This window comes from Onychomys torridus, chromosome 7 (genome assembly GCF_903995425.1).
Source record: "Onychomys torridus chromosome 7, mOncTor1.1, whole genome shotgun sequence".
NCBI classification, from domain to species: domain Eukaryota; kingdom Metazoa; phylum Chordata; class Mammalia; order Rodentia; family Cricetidae; genus Onychomys; species Onychomys torridus.
In genome coordinates, this window is record NC_050449.1 from 36,529,286 (window position 1) to 36,556,951 (window position 27,666).

The following is a 27,666-nucleotide window of genomic DNA, read 5'->3' on the forward strand; positions in this document are numbered from 1 at the left end:
TGGCATGACCTTAAATATTCATCATACTCCCCTCTTATAAATTGGTGAACAATCTCTCACTCACTCCGCTCCCAAAGTACCTCTGTCCCACAGAGTAAGAACATCGAGCAGTTAGGGACCCTGTATAGGCCATCCCCAGTACCCACTTCATGTTCTAAATGGAACCATTTTTTGTCCCATCCCATTTCCATTATCTGCACTCACATTCTACCTCACACACATAAAAAGGCACAAAACAGTTCTCTGATCTGTTTTTATCAACAGTGGAATAGTTTATGTAATTGCTATACAAATATATTTAGAAACAGAGAGATTCCTTTGGGTCTCAATGGTTTCCTGGATATTTAGTCTTAAAAAAAAAAGTTACCATTTCTACAATGGCTTCATGTGACAGCTTTACACACAGGCCCACAGAAGGAGACTCCACATATAATGTTCCCCCCAAAGTCAGCAAAGCCCCAGCTCACATGGGAACTCTGTGAAGTTTTCCACACTTTGGTATCCCCCCTCCTTTTCTACTAGAACATAAAATACTACAGAGACATCATCAAAATTCACACCTGAGTTAGACATTTTGCTGGAAAATTACACATTAAAGAGGAAAGGTTGGGTTGGGGATTTAGCTCAGTGGTAGAGAGCTTGCCTAGCAAGCCCAAGGCCCTGGGTTCGGTCCTCAGCTCCGGTGGGGGCGGGGGAGGAAAGGTCATAGAACAGGAAAGGACTATGTACAAGAGTATGGCCAGTGTATCAGGTTGGTCGGTCGGTCTGTCTGTCCGTCCGTCCATCTCTCCCTCTCTCTCTCTCTCTGTCTCTCTCTCTCTCTCTCTGTCTCTCTCTCTCTCAGTTTCCACAATTTTCTGTGGCCAAGAGAAAGGAGGGGGCAGGACAAGGAAAAACACAGGGAGTTGAGGAAAGACAAGTGTTCTTGAACTCAGGTAGACATGGGCAACAGAAGAGTACCTGTGGATGGAGCAACCTGGCCATTTGTGGAGAGGAAGGGACTTTGTAGGGCACAAGAATGGACAGATTTGGTTATAGAAAAGGGAGTGAGGGCTAAAAGAAAACGAGGCAAAAGCAGAGCTTTCCGTGGGAAACTGTGCTACTTAGACAAAATAAGGCTTTGGTGGAGACGTGAGATTTCATTGTTTCCACAGAATTTGGGATCTATTTAGGATTGCGGCTGAGGGCAGAGTCAAAACCATGGTCTACCATTCTTGCAGTTTGGCACACCGAGCAAACTGCTTTCCCCAGAAGGCCCACACTCGAGCTGAAGAGTAACAATGGCACAATGCCCTTTCTCTGAGAGATGAAGCCACAGTGAAGCCATCGAAAACATGAGAGCAAGGAGGTGGCCATAGGCAAGGCGGGCGGGCACAGTAAACTCCCAGCAGGATTGTCAAGAGCCTAAGGCGTCAGTGTGGTCTTCGGTCACAGTTTGGTGCTCCAGAGTCTCCGGATCCCCGAGAAGGCAAGAACGTGGGTTTGCTCTTCAGCAGTGGCCGTCTCTCCCACCTGTCTCCAGGGAGTCTGTCCATTCGTGGGAGGCATGACTCCCTTCGTCCTGCTGGGAACAAGGGGCCAAGTGGAAGGGAGGAAGTTTTTGGTCTCAGTGGAGGTAGGTGGGATGATTCCAACGGTACCACGGTCTGGAAAGAAGATGGAAACAGGCCAAGCCAGAGTCACAAACCTGATGGGAAGGACTAGGAACGGGGAGGTGGTAACTAACAGGCGGGTAAGAGGGGCCCTTAAGGGGGATGGACACATTCTGGAATTAGATAACAGTGACGGTTGTACGACCTTGTAATTTTTTTTTGTTTGTTCGTTTGTTTTTTGTTTTTTCGAGACAGGGTTTCTCTGTAGCTTTGGAGCCTGTCCTGGACTAGCTCTGTAGACCAGGCTGGCCTTGAACTCACAGAGATCCACCTGCCTCTGTTTCCCGAGCGCTGGGATTATAGGTGTGTACCACCACTGCCCGGCAACCTTGTAAATTTTATGGCATATGAATCATATCTCCAACATAAAACTCCTCAACCCCAGAAATCCTGACTATGAAACATCTGGATGATAGAAGCTGCTTGCTGAACTGCCTAGATTTGGACAAGTGGGTTTATTTATCTTTTCCTGTAAAACTCGAGTATGTAACCTATCACTCAAAGTGGTTTGTTTGTGTGTCTAAGACAAGGTCTCACTATGTTTAAGACAGGCTGCCTCCAAATTCACAGTCCTCCTGCCTCAGCCTCCTGCATGCTGACATTACAGGTGTGTACCACCGTGCCCAAATTTCTTTTTTAAAACAATGTATATCTGTGCATCTGTGTGCACACATGGGGAGGCCAGAGGACAGCTTTGGGTATCATCCCCAGGAATGCTGCCCACCTTCTTTAAGACAGGTTCTCTCAAAGGATTCTCTCCTCACTTTCACAAAAAGCACACAATGCCACACCTGGCTTTTTTAAATGTCGTTCTGGAGGTCAGGTTCAGTTCTCATGCTTTCCAGGCAAGCACTTTACCAATAGAACTGTCTCCCCATCCCCACACCCTGCTCCAAATCCGTCTTCTTCTGCACCAGGGAAGATTCTTGAGACATCCATCCTAAGAATACATTTTCCAATAGTTTATTCTGCTTGTGAGCTAAGCAAGGCCCTCGAGGGCCTGCCCTGCTGCCTCCCAAGTACAACTGGGAGACAGAACTCAGCAGCTCTTTTCTGTCTCCCTGGCCAGCCACACCTGAAGGCCAGAATTGGTCTATGCCTGAGCTCCAGACTCAGGTCAGAATATCCTGTGACTTGAGTTCCTGGTGTGGTGTGCTCCTGAACCTAGCTCAGAACCTGGTCCTTTCTCACTCACGTGAGCATCTGGAAATTTCCAGCATCAAAGTGAGGATGGAAATTTTGGCTTTGTTGACATCAGCCCTTGCCAGGACTGCTCACTGGCTGCAGCTTCTTTTTAATCCTCACTCCCTGGGGATGCAGACCGGTCTAGCTCTTCACTCTGCCCTCCCTCCCCTCCATCCCATCTCCACTGTTACCCCATTTCCCATTTCCAGTTCTCCACGATGGCACTGGCCCAGCTCCTCACGTGCCCCCGAGCCTGCCAGATGCTTCCTTACTGCTGTCCACTTACCCCGAGGAGTTAAAGCCAGAGGAGGAGTTCATTGCTGCTTTGGAGTTATTTTGAGATGTTGTGGGGCTGCTGGCATGGAGTCCCGAGCCAGGAGACGAAGGCCTGCTGTTGTTCCCAGGGGAACAGGATGACGTTACTGAGGACAAAGAGAGACAAAAACAAGGCCAAAATAATGCTGCTGGGTCTGGGGACCTTTGTGGCACAACCCTTCCAACACATAATTTCCTGGTGTGATCCCCAAAGGGCACTTACCCTCTCCCTATCCCCACCCACCTGCCCTCCTTCTTCCATGTTAAAAACATCAAGGCCCACCCGCCAGCCCATCCTTGGTGGGGCTCTTATTTCAAGTGCCTTCTGCAGGCCAGGCCCTCAGAGCAGCGGGGCTGGTTCTGTCAGTCCGAGACTTGCCAAATGCATGGAGGACAGATGCCAAAATCATCCTACTGTGGGACACACCCTGGGCGGGAAGGAAGAAGCCCATGAAGCTCGGGAAGAGAAGAGGCATGGGGAGAAAGCCAGCTGGAGAGCAGGGAGACTGCCAGCCTCTCCTTTCTCTGATTCCACAAAGGAAATGCAAGTGGTCGCTCTGAAGGGGACCCAAACCTCTACTGGCCCTGGGCCTGCCCTGACCCACCCTGAAACTCATTCTCATCCTCGGTAAAATGGTGGGTTTGGACGAAATAGATAATTCTCATGTTTGGGATCCCAACTTGTGTTTCATGGATAGAGTGCCATATATTTTACTACTCAAACTAAGATTTAAAAAAAAAAGTAGAATATGCTGAGCTTTATCTTGGCATTTGAGGCAGCTATGAGGGCCTCTAGAGGCCAGCTGGACATATCCTTATCTAGTTCTTTGAAATGCTACAGGTGCTTTGGGAAAATAGAACCCTGGAAATGTGTTTGGAAAGCTGTCTTCCTCCAGTTTTCCATACAATTCATTTTGGAATGTACTACATACACCCTTGAGTGCTGAGCCATGCTGCAATTAAAATAAAAAACAACAAACAAACACTTGTTTGTTTAAACTTTGCTTACCAACATTTTCCAAACTTATGTGATTACAGAACCCTATTCTTCCCAGCCCTGATGTCCTTTGAGACACACTGAGGGAATGCTGACTTAGGTTAAGTGCCTTTTAAGGTTTTACTTTGTTTTGTTTTGTTTGAGACAGGGTTTCTCTTTGAAGAGGTAGATAGCCCTGGCTGTCCTGGAACTTGCTTTGTAGACCAGACTGGCCTCGAACACCTGCCTCTGTCTTCCAAATGCTGGGATTAAAGGTGTGTGCCATCACACCTGGGTCCTTTCAGTTTTACTGTGCTATTTAGATTAATCTTTGTGGTGTCTGGAAACCTCTTTTGAAGCTCACCTGTTCCAGGCATGGTGCTGTGGACAGGAGGGATGGAGAGGGTACCAAGAGACCCTGAGGGAGAGACCTGAAAGGCAACAGAAGCTTGTGAATGTCCATGCTGCAGCCTTCCTCCTTCTGCAGCCTTCCTCCTTCTGCCAGGAAACTGGGCCAAAGGCCGCAGAGAGCAGTTTGCCTTCCTTGATGACCTCTGACTCCATAATTTTCACCTTCTGCTTCATAGAAGACCTGTGGACTACATACAGCTGTCCTGACCCACTTCCAGCCTGACACAGACCACTCCCCATCCTGCTGGGGCCCCTGGCAAAGTTCCTCTGAAGGCTTGTCCCAACTCCATTTCTACTTTACATGTCCACAATCTCAGGATTGGGAGACTGAGGCAAGGGGACCTCTGTGAGTTCTGAGTCAGCTAGGGATACATAGCAAGACCTGTCAAGAAAAGGGGGGGGGGGGGGGGCAGGCAGAGACTTAAAATACCAGAAGGAGCAAGTCAGGAGCTAGGGAGACAGCTTGGCTCAGTCAGTAAAGTGCTTGCCTCTCAAGCACGTGAAAGCTAGTCCCAACAGTTACAGCCTGGAATCCCATGCTGGGAAGGAAAAACAAGAGGATCCCTGGAGCTTGCTGGTCAACCAGTATAGCCAAACCAGGGAGCTCCAGGGTCAGTGAAAGACCCTCTCTCAAAAAATAAGACAAAAAGCAACTGAGGAAGATGCTGCATGTTGACCTCTGGCCTACACACACACACACACACACACACACACACACACACACACACACACACACACATGGAACCTACCCCTCACTCTAATCATCCAAGAACAGCCTAGAAAAAGAAATCATCAGGAGTGGACAGATCTGGGTGTGAGTCCTGGCCCCGTCATCCACCATCTGCATGACTATGAGTAAGCTATCAACCTCAGGGAGACTTGCTTTTCTCATCTGCGCACAGCAGCAGCACCTCCCTGATATTTCTTTTAATTAAGATGTAATGAGATAATGTCTATAAAGCTTCCAACCCTGTGGCTGGCAAAGAGCACCAGCCTGTTAGATGTTAGTTCCCTTGCTCCCCGGGAAAGGGCTGTGGACCACTGTTTCTCTCTGGGTGCTTTTGCAGCCTCACCTTTGACCTGAGATCTGCATATTCTTACTCCTCTGACTTTTCTTGTGTCCACAAGGAAGCTCTGGCCAGCATTTCCATAGGCTACTGATGCAGAGGTTCCACTTGGGAACCCGCCTTCTGCTATGATCCTCCCCAGCTCTGGAACGATCCCTCCAAACAGGAAGTGGCATGTTCACATTTCCTAATTAATCAGAAATCCTTCTCCAGGCTTCTCCTTACCCTTCATCTTACAATGAGCAGGGGCCTTGAGGGGTAGAGGCAGGTGTGGGACAGTTTGGGAGGTGTGGCAGAGTAGTGAGAGATATTATCAATCATCTCCTCTCCTCCCCTCCCAGATGCCACACCCAAGAAATCTGTTGTTTTCAAATAAATAATAGTGTGTGCAGTCACTGTGATTAGCTCCTTCCATTTCCAGCTAAAGACGGGTTATGCATGTACAAACATACACAAATAGGGTTCCTTACTTTTTTTTTCTTTTCTTCTTTTCTTTTTCTTTTTTTTTTTTTTTGGTTTTTTGAGACGGGGTTTCTTTGTGAAGCTTTGCACCATTCCTAGAACTCACTTGGTAGCCCAGGCTGGCCTCAAACTCACAGAGATCACCTGCCTCTGCCTCCCAAGTGCTAGGATTAAAGGTGTACGCCACCACTGCCCGGCAAACTTTTTTTTTTTTTTTTACATAATGTAGCAAAATGGTGCCAAGATGATCTAGGCAATCATGCTTCGTGTGTGTGTGTGTGTGTGTGTGTGTGTGTGTGTGTGTGTGTGTGTGCGCGCATGTGGCTGCAGTGCTCATGGAGACCACAAGAGGGCATCAGATACCCTGGAGCTGGTAGATAAGCGCACAAGTGGGTGTTGGAAACTGAACTCATGTCCTCTGCAAGAGTAGTATGAACTCTTAACCACTGAGTCATCTCTCCAGCTCCTATTAATTTATTTTTCTAACTTAGCTACCTTGAGATTGCATTGTATCAGAAACAAAAAACACCAGTCTTCACTCCAATCAAGACCCAAGGAAAAGACAGGATCAGAAGACATTCTCTATCCTCTTTCTTCATGACATCTGGTCTGGAACTCTGTCTTCCAGGTATGATATGGCCATTACTACCTAGAAATGCTTTTTTTTAAAGAATTATTTAATTTTATCTGTGTTTTGCCTGCATGTATGTCTGTGCACCATGTGCATACCTGGTACCTGCAGAGACCAAAAGATAGCATAGGATCCCCTGAACAGTTGTGAGTGAGCTGCCATGTGGGTGCTGGGAATCCAACCCAGATTCCTCTGGGAGACAGCTAGTCTATTACCTGCTGAACCATCTCTCCAGCCCTGGTTCTTTAGCAGCATGCCTTCTCCCGGGCTGTTTTTTCTGCCTACTGAATTACTCTTGCTACTTCATATTCCTTCTTTAGGCATATTGTGGGCTCCCAACTCATGGCTGCCATGCTGACTTGAGTGACTTTATTTATTTGTTTGTTTGTTTGTTCATTTATTTGTTGGTTTTTCAAGACAGAGTTTCCTCTGTATAGCCTTGGCTGTCCTAGAACTCACTTTGTAGACCAGGCTGGCCTCACACTCTGAGATCCACCTGCCTCTGCCTCCCAAGTGCTGGGATTAAAGTCACCCAGTGACTTGAGTGTCTTTTATATGCATTCCCATAATGCTCCTGTGGGACTTGCCAGGCTAGACCTCTCACATGCACTTGGTTTTATTTCTTACATTCTCAGTCTCTTCCTTCTCTGTTTCTTCCCTTGATCCTCTCTCTTGCTTTCAAATGGCTGATGCCACCAGGGTTTGGAAGTGAATCTTTCTCTTTACTTCATACAAATTCCATGATGGAGCTTCTTCTCACCCAGGACTTCAACTACCACCTGTATGCTTGTGATACCCCTAATCCATGTCTCCACGCCAGCCTCTCTCCTGACCTCTGTATCCATCATTCTAAATCTCCAGGGGCAGTCCCACTTAAGTGTCCTGCAGGCCCACATCATGATGATGTAAAGAACTGAAGTACTACCTTTTCCCACTCCAAAACCAGTTGGTCCTGTTGGTTTGGTCCACACATACTGTTACCATCTACCAACCAGCCCAGCCTGAACACTTTGAGTCATCCCAAGGATTCTCCTTCCACCACTCTCCCTGCCCCAAGCCAGCTTTCAATTTATTAACCCAGGCCTTTTGTTTCTATTTTTGTTTGTTTGTGAGATAGGGCCTCAGGTAGCTCAAGTTGGTCCTGTATTTGCTAACTGAGGATGACCATGAATTTCTGATCTACCTCCTGAGTGCTGAGCTTACGTGGTGGTGCTGTAGGCAGAATCCAGGGCTTCATGCAGAGTAGGCAAGCACTCTCCTAACTAAACTACACCCCTAACCCTTGTTTATCTCTTGACACTCTCTACCACCTGCCCTATGACCTGTTCAGCCTCACTTTTCAACATTCCTCTACATGGAAGCATCTGAAGTTCCTCGGACGTGCTGTCCATTCTTCCCCACCTCACTGTTCTCACACTCCCCCTGGAGACAGCTCCATCGCACACCTACCTGCTTCTTGGAAACTCAGTTCCAGCACTAATGACCTCCATGGGGAAGCCTTCCTAGCCAACCCTCCCCCAGGTGTGTCAGCTGCTGCTCCTAAGGTGGCTTAGAGAAGTGACCCTGTTGTTCACCTCTTGTTTACTTGTGTGTATCTTCTGCTAGACAATTGGTCCCCTTGGACTGGGAATAAACAGCATCTATCTCCAGCACTTGGCACAAAGACTAACACAGAGCTGGTCTTTGGATATATGGGGGGATATCCACAATGTGGTAGTTTTTATGTAGCTGCTAGGTCTTCCCCAGACAGAGAACTCTACACTGTTAACCAGGCCACATCTCTCCCTAGATGGAGCAGACACTTTCTAACTCCCAGTCTTCTGTGTCTCCCTGGAACCTCAAGTTATTCTCAGCCTTGGCTTTTCCCTGGAACACCAGAGGCTAAGACTTAACCCCAACTAGGTACCGCCTCTTGGGTGCCTAGGAAGCACACCCAACTTTAATATGACTGGTCCCAGATTCTCTTCATGCAGTCTTCAAATTTTATTATTATTACTATTATTATTATTATTATTATTATTATTATTATTATTATTATGAGACAGGGTCTTTCTAGGTAGTCCTGGCTATCCTGGAACTCATACCAGGCTGGCCTCAGACTCAGAGGTCTGCCTGCCTTCACCTCCCAAGTGCTGGGGATTAAAAAAAAGCATGTGCCACTATGTCCAGCTCAACATTTTTTTTTAAAAAAGGGCAGTGTCAACAACATGCATGCAGTACTCAGGTAGCTCAGTTGGTAGCATGTTTGCCTAGCACACAGGAAACCCTGGGTTCCATATCTAGCACCAGAAAAACCAGGTGTGGTGGTGCACACCTGTAATACCAGCACCTAGGAGGACAGCATCCTTGACTACATAGTGAGCTCAAAGCTGGCCTGGGTTTCACGGGACCCTGCACCATAAAACAAACAAAACAAAGCCAACAAAGCAGCCTGGGGGAAACATGGCGGTGATTTCCAGCCTGCTGCTCTGCTCTTTGAATCGGAGCCGTTAGCTCGTCTTCTTGGCTTCCCAGCTGAAGAACATACAGAATCCAGCCATTTACTCTCATCACCATGGTTACTACCCTCCAACCGTCCTCTACTCAGCTTGATGGCTGTCTTCCGGCTGGTCTCCTGCTTCCCATGCAATGCTCCACTCAGCAGCCCATGTCAGCTAGCTCCCCTCATCTTGAGTACTCTTTCCCCTAGATATACACATATTTCATCCCCTGACAAAGTTTAGATCTTCATTCAAATATTGCCTAACCAGACAGGGCTTCTCTAACCTTCCTGTTTAAAAAGCCAAAATATAGCCAGATGGTTGTGGTACATGCCTTTAATCCCAGCACTTGGGAGGCAGAGTCAGGCGGATCTCTGTGAGATCAAGGCCAGCCTGGTCTACAGAGCGAGATCCAGGACAGGCACCAAAACTACACAGAGAAACCTTGTCTCCAAAAAACCAAAAAAAAAAAAAAAAAAAAAGCCAAAAATACCCCAATCACTTTGTGCATGGTTTTGTTTTGTTTTTTAATTGCATTACATTTTATTCATTTTATATACTTGGGTGAGTATGTAAGAGGCACATAACATGTGTGAGAGGTCAGAGGTCAATTTTTGGGAATTGGTTGTCTCCTTCCACCATGAAGGTCCCAAGCGATGGAAAATGGGTCATCAGGTTGGTCTGCAAGCATCTTTACTGGCTGAGCCATCCAACAGTCTCCCCCCACCCACCTTTCCACCCATCTTTAATCTTTATATTATGCATATTTTATGTGTTGTATCCATTTGTTTGTTCATGTACTGAATCTCCCCTACCCACTACCTACCACGCTCTAGTATGGAAGACTCTTGGCCTCTACCTACATGTCCCCTAAGTGTCTGGCAGTCAGCCTGGCTCCAAGCCACTTACCAGTCGGGAGTTGTAGATGGGGGGCTTGATGGGCGTGGCCACGGGGCAGTTGATTCGCTTCTCTTTTTGCCGTCGATTGCAGAACCACACCCTTACCACCTCCTTCTCCATGGACAACTGCTCTGCAATCATGGAAATCTCTTCTGAGCTGGGTTTAGGGTTCTACAGGGACATAGGGATAGAGTGTGGTCAGGAGTCAGAAACAGGTTCAGAAATCGGAGGTGAAGGTCGGATATTCCAAACACAAAGAATTTAATGTATGGGTCAGATGCCTTAGAGCCAGGTCAAGGGTGGAATACCGACTCTATCACATATGTACTGAGTGTCCTGAGGAATTCTCTTTACCTCTGAGCCCCAGTCTTTCCGTATATGGAGTGAGACTACCTGTCTAGCACATAGGACTATGGTAAGGGTCACGAGAGAAAGCACGTGTACACCATCAAGCACGATATGACATCATCGCTCTGTCTGTCTGACCTGCACCCAGTCTGTGGCTTGAGCCCCTTTTCCTTACTCTTGCATCCTCTTTAACTACACTGTTCGAAGAAACCTAAAAAGATGGGCAACTCCACTCCAGTCATCCTGCAGCCATGGAGTCCCTGAGCCAGACTCAGTGGGGGATCTGCCGCAGGGCAGCAGTCCTAGCAACCAGGACCTATAAGGCAGGATTGAGCAGTTTTCAGTATCCAGGGAGGCTCTCGGGTGGCTACCTGAGGGATTCCTACCGAGGCTCTCAGCAGGCACCCCACACCATTTCCCATGAGGCTCACAGCTTGTACACACTGCCCAAGAATATGCTTCTGCTCCTTGAGACTGTTTCTTCAGAACCTATGGTTATCCTTGAGAATGTTCCTTCAGAATCTATGGCTAGACTATCTAATTCAGAACATGGAAAGATTTGAAAACTTTTCATTAAAATATAATATATATATATATATATATATATATATATATATATATATACACACACACACACACACACATGTTTTAAAAATAACTTTAAGAAATAAAACATTTTAATTGGTGGGGGGGGGAAAGAGACTTGTGCAGTATAATCACAAGTGTCTAAATGTTCATGGAAAATAACACTAGCAACTGCTTTCAGAAGGTACTGGAAGCTGGGTGGCAGCACATGCCTACAGTTCTAACACTTGGAGGTGGATGTAAGAAAGACTGCCATGAGTTTGAGGCCATCCTAGGCTACATAGTGTTATATACAGGCCAGCCTGGGCTACATAGTGTTATATACAGGCCAGCCTGGGCTACATAGTGTTATATACAGGTCAGCCTGGGCTACATAGTGTTATATACAGGTCAGCCTGGGATACATAGTGTTATATACAGGCAAGCCTGGGCTACATAGTGTTATATACAGGTCAGCCTGGGATACATAGTGTTATATACAGGCCAGCCTGGGTAAGCTCCAGTGTGAGATCATATCTTTAAAAAGCAAAGACAAGACAGACAGACAGACAAGAGGCAAAACAAAAGGCAACGGACTGCCTTTCCTATATCCTCTTCTTCCTGTGTTTTCCAAATTGCTCACAATGAACATCCACTGCATTATTTCTTAAGTTAAAAAAACTTAAAAACAAAGTTTTAATGTTTATGTATTTGGGAGTGGGACATACACTATTGCAAAGGTGGGTGGAGTTCAAAGGGCAGCTTGCAGGAACCGGTACTCTCCTTCTCCCATGTGGGGTCTAGGGATTTAACTCAGGTCATCAGGCTTGGCTACCAGCTCCTTCTCCCTCACTAAGCCATCTTGCCAGCTCTTTACTATACTTTTAAGATGAAAAGAAAAATTTGCTTCAAAAAACATGAAGACAGGGTTGGGGATTTAGCTCAGTGGTAGAACGCTTGCCTAGCAAGCATAAGGTCCTGGGTTCGGTCCTCAGCTCTGGAAAAAAAAAAAAAACCATAGAGACTTTTATATACCTCAAATATCTTTTATATACCTCAAATATCTTTTATATACCTCAAATGTATACAGAAAAAGAATGAACGTGCCCTACTGGGATGCTGTGTTCATTCTTGAATCTTCCAGTGAGAGGGACAATGAGCCCCAAATATATGTCAGAAAGAGGAAAAGACTTTTCTGGAACTCTAGAAGAAAGTCAGCATTTCTGGACTCCTAGAGCAGAAGGATGACTTGGCTTGCCCCCAGACAGGTGGGGTTGGGGGAGTAGTGCTTAGCTACCACTCGAGGGGACTGACACCAGCTTCCTCCCCGTGTGGGACCCACTTACCCACCTGCACAAGCTGGCCCACCCCTCCCACCCGAGGAGGCTGCTCACATCCTGAAATCGCTTCTCCAGCGTCAGGCGGATATTGGTCTCGATGCTGGTCCGTTTCTTCCTCTTCCGGCCAAACACTTCGCCGAGAGTGGGGTAGGAGCTGGGTGTGTTTGCTGAAGGGTCTGATGGGGAGGACTCTGGAGAGGAGAGCAAATGAAGCTCAGAGATGAAGATGTGTGGCTGGTCCAGCCTGCCAGAGTAAACCTGAGGTTTATCAGCTCTTCCCACGGACCCCGCTGTAGTGAATTCAAAATTAGTCCTGGCCCCAGCAGAGAATCCAGAACAGATCACGTCCTGCTTCTCCAGGATGCTCTGGGCAAATGTCCACCAGGGCTCCCACCAGAGTCTCCAGGTGTTTGCAGTCATGGTTCAGGGATGCCCAGACATCAGTGGCCCGTGTGGGTGTAGGGGACGAGGTAGAACTATAGTCACACTGTCTGACCTGTTTTAAAAGATGTGCCCATCTGTGAACACCGAGAGAAATGGATTTACTCTTGGCACGCAGGAACCCGTGCTAGTTCTGAAGACATCTGTCCTGAGTGAAAGGCGTGAGCCAAGGCTGCAGGGTGGGGAGAAGCCATACTAATGATAACCCGTAAATCCCTTCCCCAGAGATGCTAGGAACTTCCATCATTTCTTCTATTTGGATGTTTCAGTAAACGTTGTCTCAGGGGCAGTGTATTGAGGAGGAGGATTCCCACACAGTCTTCTGAGTGAGGGGACTTCCTTAAAGAGAGCCACCCCGGCTGCCAAGCTGCCCCTTTGCCTTTACTCCAGGTGTAGTCATCAATAACCTACACTCTATTTAGCCCTGAAGAGGGGCTTGTTCCTTTCCACTCCACATGGGCCAGGATGCCACAACCAGGGGCCACCCTGCACCACACACGTCCCTGGGCACACTTGACAATGTCTGGAGACGTTCTGGGAGGTGTCTGACTGGGAAGGTGAGGCAGGTGCTAGTGGGTAGAGATTCAGGCCGCTCACCTCCAATGCCTAGGCCAGCCCCCGGGACAAACAATTTTACTTGGTCCAAGTGTCAGGAGCCTTTCACTCTAACACCAAGCTCTCCTGTTCACCATATTCCAAATGCCCCGCCCCCTTTCTTAGCCCCTTGACCTCCTGACAGGCCTGGGTCCTACCTCCCCATCACCCATCCTGCTCACAGGCTTTTCTGGCCAGTCCCAATCACAGCAATTGACCCCTGTTCCAGAATAGCCAAATAAAGAGCTGGAGCTGGGCCTGGGTCTTCTCACCTCAGTGGGACCCTACAGGGCCCCCCTGTTCCCTGTCTTCTGACCCAGGCCGTCCCATACAACAATGTGAGTAAGTGGATCAAACTTAGTCTCTAGGCAGCTGTCTTGAAATATGGGGTAGGTAGCTCTGGGGCAGGGGATAGAAAGAAGAGAGGAGGGGAGGGGAGGGGAGGGGAGGGGAGGGGAGGGGAGGGGAGGGGAGGGGAGGAAAGAATCACGTTGTCCTGCCACAGATGCCAAAGGGCTCCCTCAGTAATAAAAATGACATTTTCATCTCTGCTTACTATTCTCCCGGATCTGACCTCTTGGTTCATGCCAGGCTCACAGGGGGAATAAAGGGATCCTATGCCTTGACTTGGTCAAGCCCCATCACACACAGGCCCTTAGAATCACCCCTGTGGAGTCTCCTGGGGCCTCTTCCATGCTCATTTCTCATTTCTCTGCCACCCACCTGCATCATTCAGCCACTTCTCCAGCAGTGGTTTGAGTTTACACATGTTCTTGAAGCTCAGATTGAGGGCCTCGAATCGTGAGATGGTAGTCTGGCTGAAGTCATTGCCATACAGCTTTCCCATCGCCAATCCCACATCTCCCTGCAAGAGGAATTGAGAGGGAGGGAGGAGAGGGGCAGATGTCTCTTTTTTGCCTGTGTCCTCTGCTGCCCTAAAGCTATCACACAGGCAGGGCCCCAAGTATCTGTCCAAAGCCTTGCACCTTCCTGAGTCTTTTTCTTCTAGGATACAAAACTGGCTTATTTCTCTCCTTACATTCTGAACGCGCCATGCCCTTGCCTGGCCTTCATTCCTCTCTCTCTCCACTAGCAATGAATGCCTCACTTTCCTTCCCACTAGCAAACTGTGCTCTATTGGCAGGGGACAGGATGCAGCGCACTTGCTCCAATCTGGTGTCAGGATGCTCCTGAAGCCAGGCGGTGGTGGCGCACGCCTTTAATCCCAGCACTCGGGAGGCAGAGGCAGGTGGATCTCTGTGAGTCCGAGGTCAGCCTGGGCTACAGAGTAAGGGCAGGCTCCAAAGCTACTCAGAGAAAGCCTGTCTCGAAAAGCCAAAAAGGTTGCACCTGAAAGCTGCACCTGGGAAGACCCAGCCGCTACCACACAACCCAGGTCTTCCATCTGCTGCTCCCAAAGCCAACCTGTGTGAAGCCCAGCTTAATGCGTCTCTGCTTGAAGGTCTTGGCAAACTTCTCCAGCTCCTCCAGGTCACTGGGCTCGTCAGTCCCTCCAGGGCCAGGTAGATGCTTGGGCACTGGCAGATGCTGAGGTGCTTCCAGATGGGGCTCTAAAGAGGATCCTGACAGCCCAGGGCGCCCAACTGCCTGATAAGGAACACAGGCTAGGGTGAGCCACAGCAGAGGCCTCTGTGGTTGTTACTGATAGTGCACCTAGAGGGTCACAGGTCCTGCAGTTTACTGAACCCTACTGTTGCAGTAGAGACTGGAATTTCTGTGAATCTAGAACCAAACCCGAATACCCTGGGCAGGAGGAAGAAGCAGGACAAGGAGGTGGCCTCTTTGGGTTTGGGTCTGTGACTCATGGACTCAGTAGATGACTTCCTCTTGTCAGCTTTCCACCATAAAAGGAGCTGGCAGGGCTGTTTACTACGAGATCTGAGATGTCAGTGTGGGATAAAACTCAGCACGGGACAAGGAAAAGGTTATTTGTCTGTTCTTTTCCACAGAGCAAGGTGGAGGAGGCACACACAACAGTCACAGACTGAAGGTAATGGGGACATCTGGAAACTCAAGATATTAGTTGTGAATGTCCCTTTCCTTCCTGTTCCACTGTTTTCTCTAATGAGAATGTTGTGAGTTAATTTTATGTATCTTTTTTTTTTTTTAGGAAAAGATCTTATCATGTCGCCTAGTCTGGCTAGTTCTTACAATCCTCCTGCCTCTGCCTCTGTGGTACTAGGTTTACAGATATATACCACCCTTCATGGAGAGTGTTATAATTTTAATCAAAGGTGGCTTTGAAAGATTTGTTTTTATTTTATGTATTTGGGTAGGTTTTTTTGTTTTTTGTTTTGTTTGTGTGTGTGTGTGTGTGTGTGTGTGTGTGTGTGTGTGTGTGTGTGTATACATATCATGTATACCCATGGCCTGTGGAAGCTAGAAGGGTGTTTGATCCCCTGGAACTTGAATTACAAATTACTGTGAGCAACCATGTGGATGTTGGGAGTAAGTAGACTGCTGAGCTGTCTCTGCAGCCCCAAGCAAAGGCTTTTTATTTATTTATTTTAAATGCTGCTATCTCAACACACCTTGTCAGAAGATATCCCTTCTTTCGTCTGTTTTCATAGGAAAATCAACCACCTAACTTAGAGCCATGATGCATTCACAGGAGGTCAGGAATATATCTAGTCTTGAGATGCCTATTTTTTAAAAAGATTTATTGATGTGTATAGGTGCTTTGTCTACATATGTGTAAATGCACCACATGTGTGCCTGGTATCCTTGGAGGCCAGAAGAGGGAGTCTGATCCTTTTGAACTAGGGCTGTTATAGGTAGCTGTGCGCCAACATGTGGCTGCTGGGAACCAAACCAGGTCCTTTGCAAGAACAGGTTAAGTGCTCTTAACCCCTGAGTCCCTTCTCCAGCCCCTTGATATGTCTATTATTCCACGAAGATGGAGTGCCATCTGATCTTGGGGGCTGGGCACTGTGTCCTGCACAGAAACTGCTCATTGCCTTTGAGGACAACGAGCGGGAAATCCCCTCTCTCCTTCCTGGTGTGCTGTTTTGCTTAGAGGAAGGTCAATCCTCTCTCTTGTTCCGGTTTCCCAGAGACAGGCATCTTTATGAGGAGGAGGGCAAAGGAGTCAGAGTTGCTAGAAGCATCACAGATGGGTCCTGTTTTGCAGGAGAGATGAGGATGGGAGCAGAGGGAGGCTGCCCAGACCAGCTCCCCAGAGCAAAGTTCTAGTCGCCCTTGAACACCCCTTTTTGTAAATTCATTTGACAGACACACTGAGCTACACATTCACCTCCTCCTCCACATCCCATCAACTGTCCAATTGCATCAGTTTGATGTCCCAGACGTCATTCAGTTATCCCTCTCTGCTCTTGTTTCTGTGGCTGTCGGTCAGTCATCATACTCTAGGAGGACTTTCTACTTATTTATTTATAGACAAGGAAGGTCTCTGTGTTACCCAAGCTGGTCTTCAACAAGCAATTAATTCTCTTAGTCCCCCTGATAGCCAGGACTACAGACAGAAACCATGGCACCCCAGGTAGAAGGACCTTAATCATCTTCTAAATGGCCTCTCTGCCACAAGTCTCTTGAGTAGGACCTCAGAGTCATAGATCAGGGTCTATAACTATGCCAGGCTTCGGATGCAGCCGGAAGGAAGAAAGGGGAGCATCCAACTTAGCTGTTCCCATTTCTTTCAACCACTAGGTGGCGCTCTCCTTCTAGCTATTTTCTCTGGGTGTTGGGCCTGGGAAAAGCCAAGGATCTTCCTGAGCCTTGAGGATTTTTAGCACAAGAGAAGGGATATTACAAGTCTCTGTAGTCATTTCTAGTCATCCTTTATAGGAACAAATCATGCATCTCTGCAGGTTATTGATGTCCCAGGGCACCCTGGCACGAAGCTGGCAAGAACAGACTTTTATTTCCTAATTGACAACAAACAGATGCTGTGCGTGCGTGTGTGTGTGTGTGTGTGTGTGTGTGTGTGTGTGTGTGTGTGTGTGTTCCAAAGCAGATCTGCACAGGGCTCTCTCGCCTGCTAGACCTGCTTGTCCCATTGCAGGGCACAGTCAGCTGAAGCAGTCGTGAATGAGATACCGGCTTTGCTACCCTGCCCTTCTTAGGGTTTAAGGGCATCTGGGAGGACCTTGGGGTGGGGGTAGTTTAGCATCTTGAGTAGCTGGTAAGTTCTTAGAGGGGTGAAGCCATAACCTGGCAGGACTGGCGTTGTATGTCCACAGCAGACATCAGGGCAGCCGGAGAGCCACATTTTAGTGACAGGGCAAACTACCCTCATTTAGCCTGGGATTTTCCTGGGTGCCAACAGGGAGAGCCCCTGAGGAGCTAGTGTCCTGCTAAAGAGGCAGGAACCCTGCCCAGGGCTGAGACAATCTGGGAAGAAATGGGAGGAGAGGGGTTGGCAGTTACCTGGGAGGCGAGGCCAGGCCCCGTCTGTGGGAGGAGGAGAGTGCTTTGTTGCTGTGGAAAGGAGAGAAGATTCGGCTGCAGACCTGAGTGACAGGGGAGGGACAGAGGAACAAACAAACAAAACAAAACAAAACAAACAAAATCCAGGCCATCTGAAGGATAAGCCGGACACTGAAGCCATCCATGCTAACTGCCCCCTCCTCCTGCTCACCTAACCAGCTCCCACAACCCGCCTTAAGCCTGGTTGAAAGGCCCTGTGGGCATTGCCAGGAATTGCCACATACAGGTGGAGGCTAACCAGACTCGGGGATAAACAGATGTAAACAGCCGTCCCCAAACCTGTCCTGCCTGCCTGCCTGCCTGCCTGCAGAACTGCAAAAGCATAGGAAGGTCAGGACATTCTGCCTGGAATCTGACCAGCAGGGTGAGAAGAAGCCCAGAGGGACAGGGATGCCGCAATGACCATAGAGCCCCAGAGAGAGCAGGGTGCTTCAATCTGCCTGCAAGGGCAGAGAAAGCAGATGGTGCCATACTGCTCAGAAGGGCAATGGGTCATTGGTCAGAGGCTCCTGGTGACCAGGTCATTCATTTCATTGGAGGGAGGCTTGAGAGCATGGGGAAGGCCAAATGCTGGGGCCTTCCAACTCCCTTAGGGCGGTGTAGACTCTATCTGCATGTTACCGTGCCTAGGGACCTCCCTCTCCCTCACCTTCAGGAAAACTGCCAAGAAAAGATTCTGCCTGTCTGGTGACTATGATCAGTAGTAGCTCCTGTCTTCAGACGGCCAGAGCCAGCACTTCTCATTCCTAGCAGGAGGGGAGTCCTCAAACCCACAAGACTGACAATGGGGGCCGGTCATCTCTGTCACTCAACATAGAGAAGCTCCTTGGCATATCTGCTGTCCCCGGGCAGTTCTGGGTCACTGATGTACCACATTTGCTAAAGTTGACCTTTCTGCTGAAAATGTCAAAAGGTCAGAGAGGTCTTGGAGGAACCCTGGCCTAAGAGTGAAGAGACTTGAGATTAATTTTGCTTATACTGCATTCTGCACAGTGAGCAGAAATTGTGTGAACAGAGCCAAGTGCCCACCAATCACCTTGTGGTGTAGAGCTTTACTTTCGTATTTGTACAGAGAAGGAAACAAACTTGCAGAGATTACGTAAGTTTCCTAAAGAAACACAGCCAGCATTTTTTTTTTTCAGAGTTTCTCTGACTTCAAATTTTAACCTGTTTTTCTGTCTCCTCTATCGTATAATATGTCAATGCCTGTATATCCTTTGCCTGGGCCTTGTTCACGTTGCTTGGAGTCTCCCAGAAATGAACAGAATCAGTGCCTATCTTCTCCTTCCTAGTCCAGGAGTATGATGGGTGTTGGTTAGCCAAAATAAACACTCGGATGTGTTCCCATTATCCTGGTGCCATTTGGAGACACCTTGCAAGCTAAGCATAGGGCCTGCGTCTTAGGCAGGTACCCAGCGTGGGGTACAGCTACTTCCAAATTCTCCTCTAGAGTAGGAGCTGTGAAGAGCGTCTACTTCCAATGGCATTTTCAGCCCTGTTTGGCAGTGGTGAGCAGAAAGGCAAGCAGTATAGTGTGATCAACTACAGCATAGGTCTTAGACTGTTCTGGAACTTTCTAGTGGGTCACCAGCATGCAGTAGGGCTATCTATATAGCACGAGTTTACTCTGAGGAATAAGCCAGGAAAACAACTCAACAGACTCCTGGGCATGTTAAGCAATGATACTTAATGTTATTAATACTCTGATGTGTTTGCTCAGGGCTTGGGAGTAATTTCCCTGCCAAAGACAACCAGTTCTATTTTCTATAGCCTGTGGGAGGCACTACTGTCCCATCCAGACAGGCCAAGAAGAGGGAAAAGGCTCAATGCAAGCCAGACTTCCAAGGAATCCCAGGGCGCTTCTGCTTCGTGTGTGTGTGTGTGTGTGTGTGTGTGTGTGTGTGTGTGTGTGTGTGCGTGTGTGTGTGTCCTCGCCCCCATGCCCACCATCCCAAACCTTTAGACTAATTCCTGTGAAAATGAAATTTCAGCCAGAGCCAGAGCAGGAAGGAGAAGCAGGGAAGGTGCATAGTCTAGGAATCCCCACAAATCCCCTCCAAGGACCCCTTCCTAGGTCCCAGGCAGAAAAGCTGGTCTTTTTCAGACAGGATTTCATCTAGCCCAGGCTGACTCCAAACTTGCTGTGTAGCCAAGGATCAGCCTCCTGCCTCCACTTACATGTGTGCTGGGATTAAAGATGCTGCTGTGACTGGTTCCATGTAATGCTAGGGATCAAACCCAGGGCTTCCTGAAGGCTAGGCAAGCTTTCTATCAGCTGAGAGCTAGTCCCAGCCCCAAGCTAGTTTATACATCACAGGGGTGAGCAACTTTTCTGCCCCCCAGGCCCAGTAAACAGCAGCAGCCTTTTCTAGACTCAGGCAATGATTGTATAAAGCTGGGGTGCTTACCTTGCTGCCCAGGTGGCGTCTGGGAAAGCAGAAACTGGGATACAGATTGTAAGTGGCCAGGGACCAGCACAAGCTGTTGAAGTGGATGGAGAGAAGCCATGTCCTGTATGTGGGGAGACACGCAGATGTTATACAGCCTACAACCAGGGGACCCGAAGCCTATTGACCTCGACTCCTATAGTCCGTGGGATTGTAAACTCTGGGAGGTGGTGGGCAGTGTCCTTGCGTCATACTGCCATGTGTCCCCAGCCCATGGCACACAGTAGCTAATCCATTAATGCTGGTGCTGCTCCTGCAAGCCACCAAGAGTCCCTCAAGCATACAGTTACTAACTCTGTTCCCATGCTTTCCTTTGTCTGCATCCCGACTCCCTTTTGTTTGTGCCCTGAGGACCAAGAGTAGGTATCACCCAGGCGCAGAGGCTTATCCTAGAAGTGGCAGTGATCCCAACTGTCTATTTTCTTAAACTACCATGTCACTTGATTATGCTCAAAGCCACTCTTTAGTTATTTCCTGTACCTGAGTCTTTCTAGAAGGTGGGGTGTGTGTGTGTGTGTGTGTGTGAGTGTGTGTGTGGACAAAACCATTAGTTATTTTTGTTGCTGTTTTATTTGAGACAAGGTAGGCTGCAAAGTCACTGTGTAGCCCAGGGGCCTTTGAATTTGTAGTGACCCTTTCTGTCTCAGCTTGACAATCACTGGAGGTACAGGCATACACCACCATACCTGGCTTTGTTGTTGTTTTGAGACAGGGTCTCTTATCATGCAGTGCCAGCTGGCCTGGAGTTTTCTATATGGCCTAAGCTAGCCTTGAATTCACAGAGATCTGCCTGCCTCTGCCTCCTGAGTACTGTGACTAAAGGTGTGTGCCACCAAGCTCTGCCCCAGGCTTAGGTTTTTGTTTTTAAGATTCATTTATTTATTATGTATACAATGTTCTGGCTGCATGTATTCCTGCAGGCCAGAAGGGGGCACAAGATCTCATTTATAGTTGGTTGTGAGCCACCATGTGGGTGCTGGGAATTGAACTCAGGACCTCTGGAAGAGCAGCCAGTGCTCTTAACCTCTAAGCCATCTCTCCAGCCCTCCAGACTATGTTTTTAGTATTAAACAGAAAGACCATCACTCTAAACTTCTCCCACCACCTCAAGACATAGAGATGGTGATCCCAGCATCTGGGTGCTTCAGACCCCACAGACCTGGGGTCTGCGCATTCACACGTGACAAACCTCATGGGAAGGAGGTGACATATGCCAGTCACAGAATGGCTCAGAAAGTAGGTCTTTCTTCCCCGGGTGAACTACAAGATCCCCTGGCCCGAGGCTCACTGCTCTCCTGACATCAGCTCTCCCTCCTCTCTTGTTAGATTTTGTCATCTAATCTTGAAGGAGGCCTGGAAGTATGTATGTGGGTTTCCAAGAACAGTCCTTGCAGAAGTGAGGCCTGGTGAAGGACACAAAGGGACGTGTTCCAAAAGCCATCCTTGACAAAAACAAAGGACCTAATAGCCATGTTGCTGGTGCAACACTGAGGGCCACTGTCTCCCACTGGAGGCCTCCTTTGCTTGCAACTGGGGGCTCCTTGGACGAATTCACAAGGAGCTAAGTACAGAGAGCCAGCATTGTGTAAAGGGCCTCAACAGGCTCACCAACCTAGAAAGCACAGCGGGGTCTGTGGCACAGGCTGGCACCTACCCCGGACATTTGGTTTCCAGGCATCATGGCAGGCCCTTGGCTCAGGTGGCATGGCCTGTGGGAAAGGGTCTGCTGTAGAGAGTCACCCAGATCCTCTGTCTTAATCTGCAATAGAGGCAGAAGGAGAAGGTGAGTCCTGGGCATCCCCAGCAGTTAGAAACAGTGCTGTGAAGACTAAAGCGGGACATGAGCACCAAGTCTGGAGAGGAAGCGGGCAGCCCAGAATCTCCTGGGCTGAAGGGATGGATGGGTCCCAAAGACTCTGCAGGACCAGTCTGCAAAGTGGACCAGTCTACTGCCATCACCACCTTGCGGGTGCCGTGCCAGTACACAGTGCTTTTCCTCCTTGGAAGAGAATAACCAGGAGAGCACAGTGACTTCTAGAGAGAAAACAAAGTTCAGGCCTGCTCATCCTTTTGGTATGATGACCTTTCTACTGATGACCTGACCTCCCTATGTATGCCGTGGCACATGTACACACACACACACACACACACACACACACACACACACACACACTCAATGAGTAAATAAATACAATTTAAAATTTTGTAATGAGAAAGCTAAGCCAGGAATGGCGGTGCATTCTTGGGATGCCAGTGCTCTGGAGGCTGAGGCAGGATTGCCATGAGTTTAAGACCAGTCTCGGCTACTTAGTGTGTTTTTAAGGCTTATAAGAATTCTTACCAGGGCTGGAGCAATGGGTCAGCAATAAGAGCACTAACTGCTCTTCCAAAGGACCCGGGTTCAATTCCCAGCACTCACATGGCAGCTCACAACTGTCTGTAACTCCAAGATCTGACACCCTCACACAGACAAACAGGCAGGCAAAACACCAATGCATATAAAACAAAAATAAATAAATAATTAAAAAAAAAGAATTCTTGCTCTCTCCTTATAAGGCCCCTAGGACAAACCAAAGTATGATTCCACCAAAGTGCACTCTGGGAAAGCAGTGAGTTTAAGAAGCTTCCTTACAGAGCAGGAGAAGGAGCACACACAGGAGCACAGGGGACCCCAAAGCAGCCATACTGGAAAATCTTTACCCAGTACTGATGACGGCTTCCCCACCCCCTGCATAGAGCACCCCCTCCAGTTAATTGTCCATGGTCTGCACACACACAACGGGGTTGGAATTCCTCACAATTGGCCAGAAGGTACACAGGGAATGACAGGAAATTCAGGGGAGGGTCTCATGACCTCCTCATCCCCTCCTATGTGGGAATGCCAACAGTCACCTGGTCTTGGGGGTCTCTTATAAACAGTCACAGCTGTTCTGATGACAACAACGGCTATGATGATTGAAAAAGATAACTCAGATGATAATGTGACCCTGTCACAAACAAACAAATACAAACTATAAAAACAAACAAAAATAATAATCTTCCATGACTAGGTGTAGGGCATGCACTGTAAGTGGGAGGGTGAGGCAGGAGGATCATATTTGAACTCAGCCTGCGTGTATACAAAACCAACCAACCAAAACAAACAAAAGCTTACTAGAGTAGATGTCTGTAAATTCTTTGCTTTTCCAACACACTGGGATATCAGAATTTCCTTTGAGATGACTGTGATTCTAAATGGTATCTTTAAAACTCCCCACCTCAAAAGAGCAAAAATATGACACCCTTTAATTGAAATCTTTACTTATAAAGTCTGCTCTTTATTTCTCCACATCGATTCCCATCTATGAAACCCAGAAGCCTGGAAACTGCAGGTCAGGGGACTCTGTCCCTTCATCCCTCTTATCCGCCTCCTCCATGCCAAGCTGCGTCTGCAGAGGCCCTCGGTCCACATGGTTTTGGTGACAGGGTGGCAGTTTTCCTACAAGCAGAGACATGCCCGCTCTACTGTAGCCTGAGGAACCTTTGGTGCTTTCCAGTTCTTTTCCGTCTCTACCATCCTATTGACACAAGAACCACACACTCCTGGGTTTCCCGGGAATCCCTGAGGAAGGCAGGAAGTACTGCTTATGTCCATCTCTCCTCTACTCCTGAACAATTACTCTCTTGAAAAATTGCAGGCAGTCCACTGGGAGGGGAACCGAGTGACACTGAGTATATACAATATATCGAGGAATGCAGAATCCACACCACCCTTCGAGAAAGACTCTGGTGGGACCTTCTGAAATAGACCAGCTGATTGTTTTCACCACAGATAACACTCCGAAGCATGAAGATGCTGGCTGAAACCGTTGTCTTGGTCTACACTGGGAATACAACTAACCCAAGCAAAGTTAAGAGTAAGAGTTAGACACTTGGTGCATGCAGCTGCTAGAGCATGAGCAGGAGGATCACTAGGATAAGGATTGCCTAGGCCACATAGGAGACCCTGCCTCAGAAAACAAACAACAAAAAGAAAGAAAGAAATGTATAAGCTGAGATTAGCATCTGAATCTGTGCTGAATCCCTATGGAAAACGGATTTTGATCACTAAGGAAGGAGTTCTCGCTGGCTGACAATAGTGGGAACCTGAATATTGATTGATTAAAAGACAATGGTGAGGTTAGAGGGAGAACTCAGTGGTTAAAAGCTCTGTTGCTCCTCCAGATGACGAGCATCCACATCAGGTGGCTCACAGTGGCCTGTAACTCTAGCAACAGGGAACCCAATGCCTTCTCCCAGCCTACAAGGGCACCTGCACACATACATATATGCATCAATAAGTAAATCTTTACAAATAAATAACTCTATTTAAAAATAAGACAAAACCACCAGGTGGTGGTGGCACATGTCTTTAATCCCAGCACTCAGGAGGCAGAGGCAGGTGGGTCTCTGTGAGTTTGAGGCCCAGCCTGGTCTACAGAGTGAGTTCCAGGATAGACTCCAAAGCTTCTCAGAGAAACTTTGTCTCAAAAAAAATTTAAAAAATAATAAAAAGAAAGAAAGGAAGGAAGGAAGGAAAGAAGGAAGGAAGGAAGGAAGGAAGAAAAGACAAAACCTACCTCTGTAGAGCAGATGAGGCAGTGAGGAAACCCTGGCCCTGGACACTGGGCAAGGTGGACCCTGTTTCTCATCCTAACCCTGACTCCAACTTCCTATGGGATCTTGAGTAATAGGGGACTTGGTTTCCTACCTGCTGCATGTTCCCATGTGGTTTTTCTCCCTCTTGGTTTTAAAAGGGAATAGCCAACTCTAGTCACGTACGTGCACAGATGGTGGACTCAGTAGTCCAGTGACTACCAAGAGAACCCAGAGAAGCCCTAGGCAGACAGTTTGGAAGAAGCTGGCTTTTCCTAGCATACTTTGCAAATCATCACCCACACACAGAGAGATGATTCTGGAACCCCAAAGCAAAGGGGAGGAAGGAAAAGAAGTGGGTTTGTAGCACTATGTGGAAGGAACGATTCTCAGAACTCAACAGTCACGGCATGTGGGTTGGCCTCCAGAGCTCCCCTCCCTATGCCTTCCCATCATGCCTGGTACCTCCATCTCAGAAGCGCTGATACCCGGCTTCCATCCACAGACCTTAGCATCTCCACTTTGAAACATTTGTTAGCAGGTTTTTAAAGACTAGATAATCAGTGGCTACTTCTTCCAAAACCACCACCACCACCACCCAAACAAATTTCGGTCTGATCTGAAAGCCCTTTTGGTCAGCCTTCCTGCCATACTTCTCTGTTGTCTAGTCCCTTTCTGCCATCAAGGCATCCCCATTCCAGAGAGGCTGGGGAGGCAGGCTGGATGGAAGGCGGACAGAGGGAGAACATGGAAACCTGGAGGAGAAATCACACCGGTAGAACCACCCCAGGCACCCTGGCATCATTCCAAAGGCAAGTGGCGGGTTCCTTTCCAGCCTCATTATGCTCCGTAGAGAGAGATAAGAGGGTGTAGCTATGACAGAGCTCGGAAGCATGCGCTTTGCCTCCAACCTGGGCGCTATCTGTTAGGATCGCTGCCAGGTTTTCCTGCAATGCTGAAGTTCAGAAACCAGCACCACCATGAAAGAAAAGGCATCCTTTCATCTGCCTCGTAGATCGATGCCCTCACACTCCTGTGGAGGGGGGCACTCCCACCTCCCAGTTCAGCTAACAAAATACCTGATGGTAGAAACCTCTTAAGGTGTGGACTGGAGCTTCTTGGGTCCTATGTTACTCTTCTAAGATTAATTTGTCTCATTTTGATTCACCAATCTTTTTATTCATTCATTTTCCTGCAATTCCTCACCCCCTGGGGGAGAAGTGCTGAGTGTAACTCCTAAAGCAGATAGTCCTAAACAAATAAAATAAAAAAGACACAAGAAGCCACGCATGGTGGCACACCTTTAATCCCAGTAGGGAGGCAGAGACTGGGATATCCCTGAGTTCAAGGCCAGCCTGGTCTTCATAGAGCAAGTTCCAGGACAGCCAGGATTATAGAGAGACCCTTTCTTGAAAAACAAACATGGTGTCCTTGGGTTAAAAAAAAAAAAAAAAAAAAAAAAAGGCAGAGCTACATTAGCCAGTACACAGACAATTACTGCCTCCAGCATGGTTTTTTTTGGGGACACTCTCAGGGGCTAAGGAACCTAAGAAATTAAGAAATAAAGCCCTCACTAATAAAAAAAAAAATCCCTTTTCACAGCTGTCGAGTGGAAAAGGCTGGAGCCTTTCCAGGCAACTGGGTGTTGGCTGTGGGTCTGAGAGATGAGATAGAGACTTCTGTTGGATCCCATTGACTTCTAAGGTGAGAACCGCAGGCAAATTGGATGAAAACCCAATTTCTTCCATCCTTGTGAAAAGCCAGCTAAACCCACAGGCTGCTTAGAACCACAAAGATGGTCGGCAGGGTCTCACTGGTAGTTTTTGCTACCTGAGTGGAAAGACTTCCTCTACCTGGGAAGGCTAATAATCCCCAGGGACAGGGCACCATAGTATGCACATGTCTTGGCCCAGGCCCAGAACATCCTATCCATCCAGCACACGAGGTTTGAGAGTGTAGGATCTCCTCCACCCACGGCTCTCTGCAAAAGTATTGCAATGAGTCTTGGGCAGTGACCAGGGAGGTAAAAAGCTATCATGAGCGATTATCTTTTCTAATCCAAGTGAACTCCCTGACTTTACTACTTTAGAAAGCAGTAAGCCTCCTTCTAGAAGGAAGGTGCTCCTCCTGAAGAGGTAGAAGCCCTCCCTGGGCTCACTGGTGTCTTTTTAGCCTGGAGGATATGGAAACGTCTCATCCCACAGAAGCCCAGGGAGCTGAAGATGAGGGTACAAAGATACATAGCCAGCTACCCCTAGACCTCAAAGCCATGGTTTCCTGACCCTCCCTACTGCTCCTTCTTCCAGAAGACACTAGAAATAGAAACATCCCAGTAATAGATCACAAGGGATGGGCAAGGTGGTGCTCACGCCTACAGCATATGTGTGCCTCCCCTAGTGGACAGGTGCATGGTGGAGCTGGGGTCCTTTTCTTTAGCTCCCTCCACAAGACACAGTCACATGACCCACTCTGAGGGAAAACAGTCCAACACTAATGAATATATCACTGGTGATGAAAACGATCAAAGCTGTTGTTCGGGTTGCATAACTCGTTTGTGGAAAGTGTTTCATAAAACATTTCACAAGAAGGCGCGTTTCAAAGCAGAACAGCTCCCAACCTGCCTTCAATTACAGGCAAGGTGGTTCGTGTTCTCTCTCTCTCTCTCTCTCTCTCTCTCTCTCTCTCTCTCTCTCTCTCTCTCCCTCTCCCTCTCCCTCTCTCTCTCTCTCTCTCTCTCTCTCTCTCTCTCTCTCTCTCTCTCTCTTTCTCTCC

At 48.0% G+C, this 27,666-nt stretch overlaps 1 protein-coding gene across 2 annotated transcripts in view; it reads right to left on the reverse strand.

The window, feature by feature from the left end:
• Positions 1–666: 666 nt before the first annotated feature.
• Pou2f3 (POU class 2 homeobox 3) overlaps positions 667–27,666 on the reverse strand; it is an 85,263-nt gene continuing 58,263 nt past the window's right edge. Inside the window, exons 4-13 of one of the 2 annotated variants that reach the window (XM_036193860.1) lie at positions 21,935–22,039; positions 20,242–20,344; positions 17,774–17,856; positions 14,792–14,974; positions 14,090–14,231; positions 12,386–12,522; positions 10,089–10,250; positions 4,493–4,559; positions 3,124–3,259; positions 667–1,646 (exon numbers count right to left, since the gene is read on the reverse strand). In XM_036193860.1, the coding sequence (XP_036049753.1) occupies positions 1,607–1,646; positions 3,124–3,259; positions 4,493–4,559; positions 10,089–10,250; positions 12,386–12,522; positions 14,090–14,231; positions 14,792–14,974; positions 17,774–17,856; positions 20,242–20,344; positions 21,935–22,039 (1,158 nt within the window). In that variant the 3' untranslated portion in view covers positions 667–1,606. Of the gene's footprint in view, positions 1,647–3,123; positions 3,260–4,492; positions 4,560–10,088; positions 10,251–12,385; positions 12,523–14,089; positions 14,232–14,791; positions 14,975–17,773; positions 17,857–20,241; positions 20,348–21,916; positions 22,040–27,666 lie in introns of both variants that reach the window. The other variant, XM_036193859.1, reaches the window with a different exon arrangement.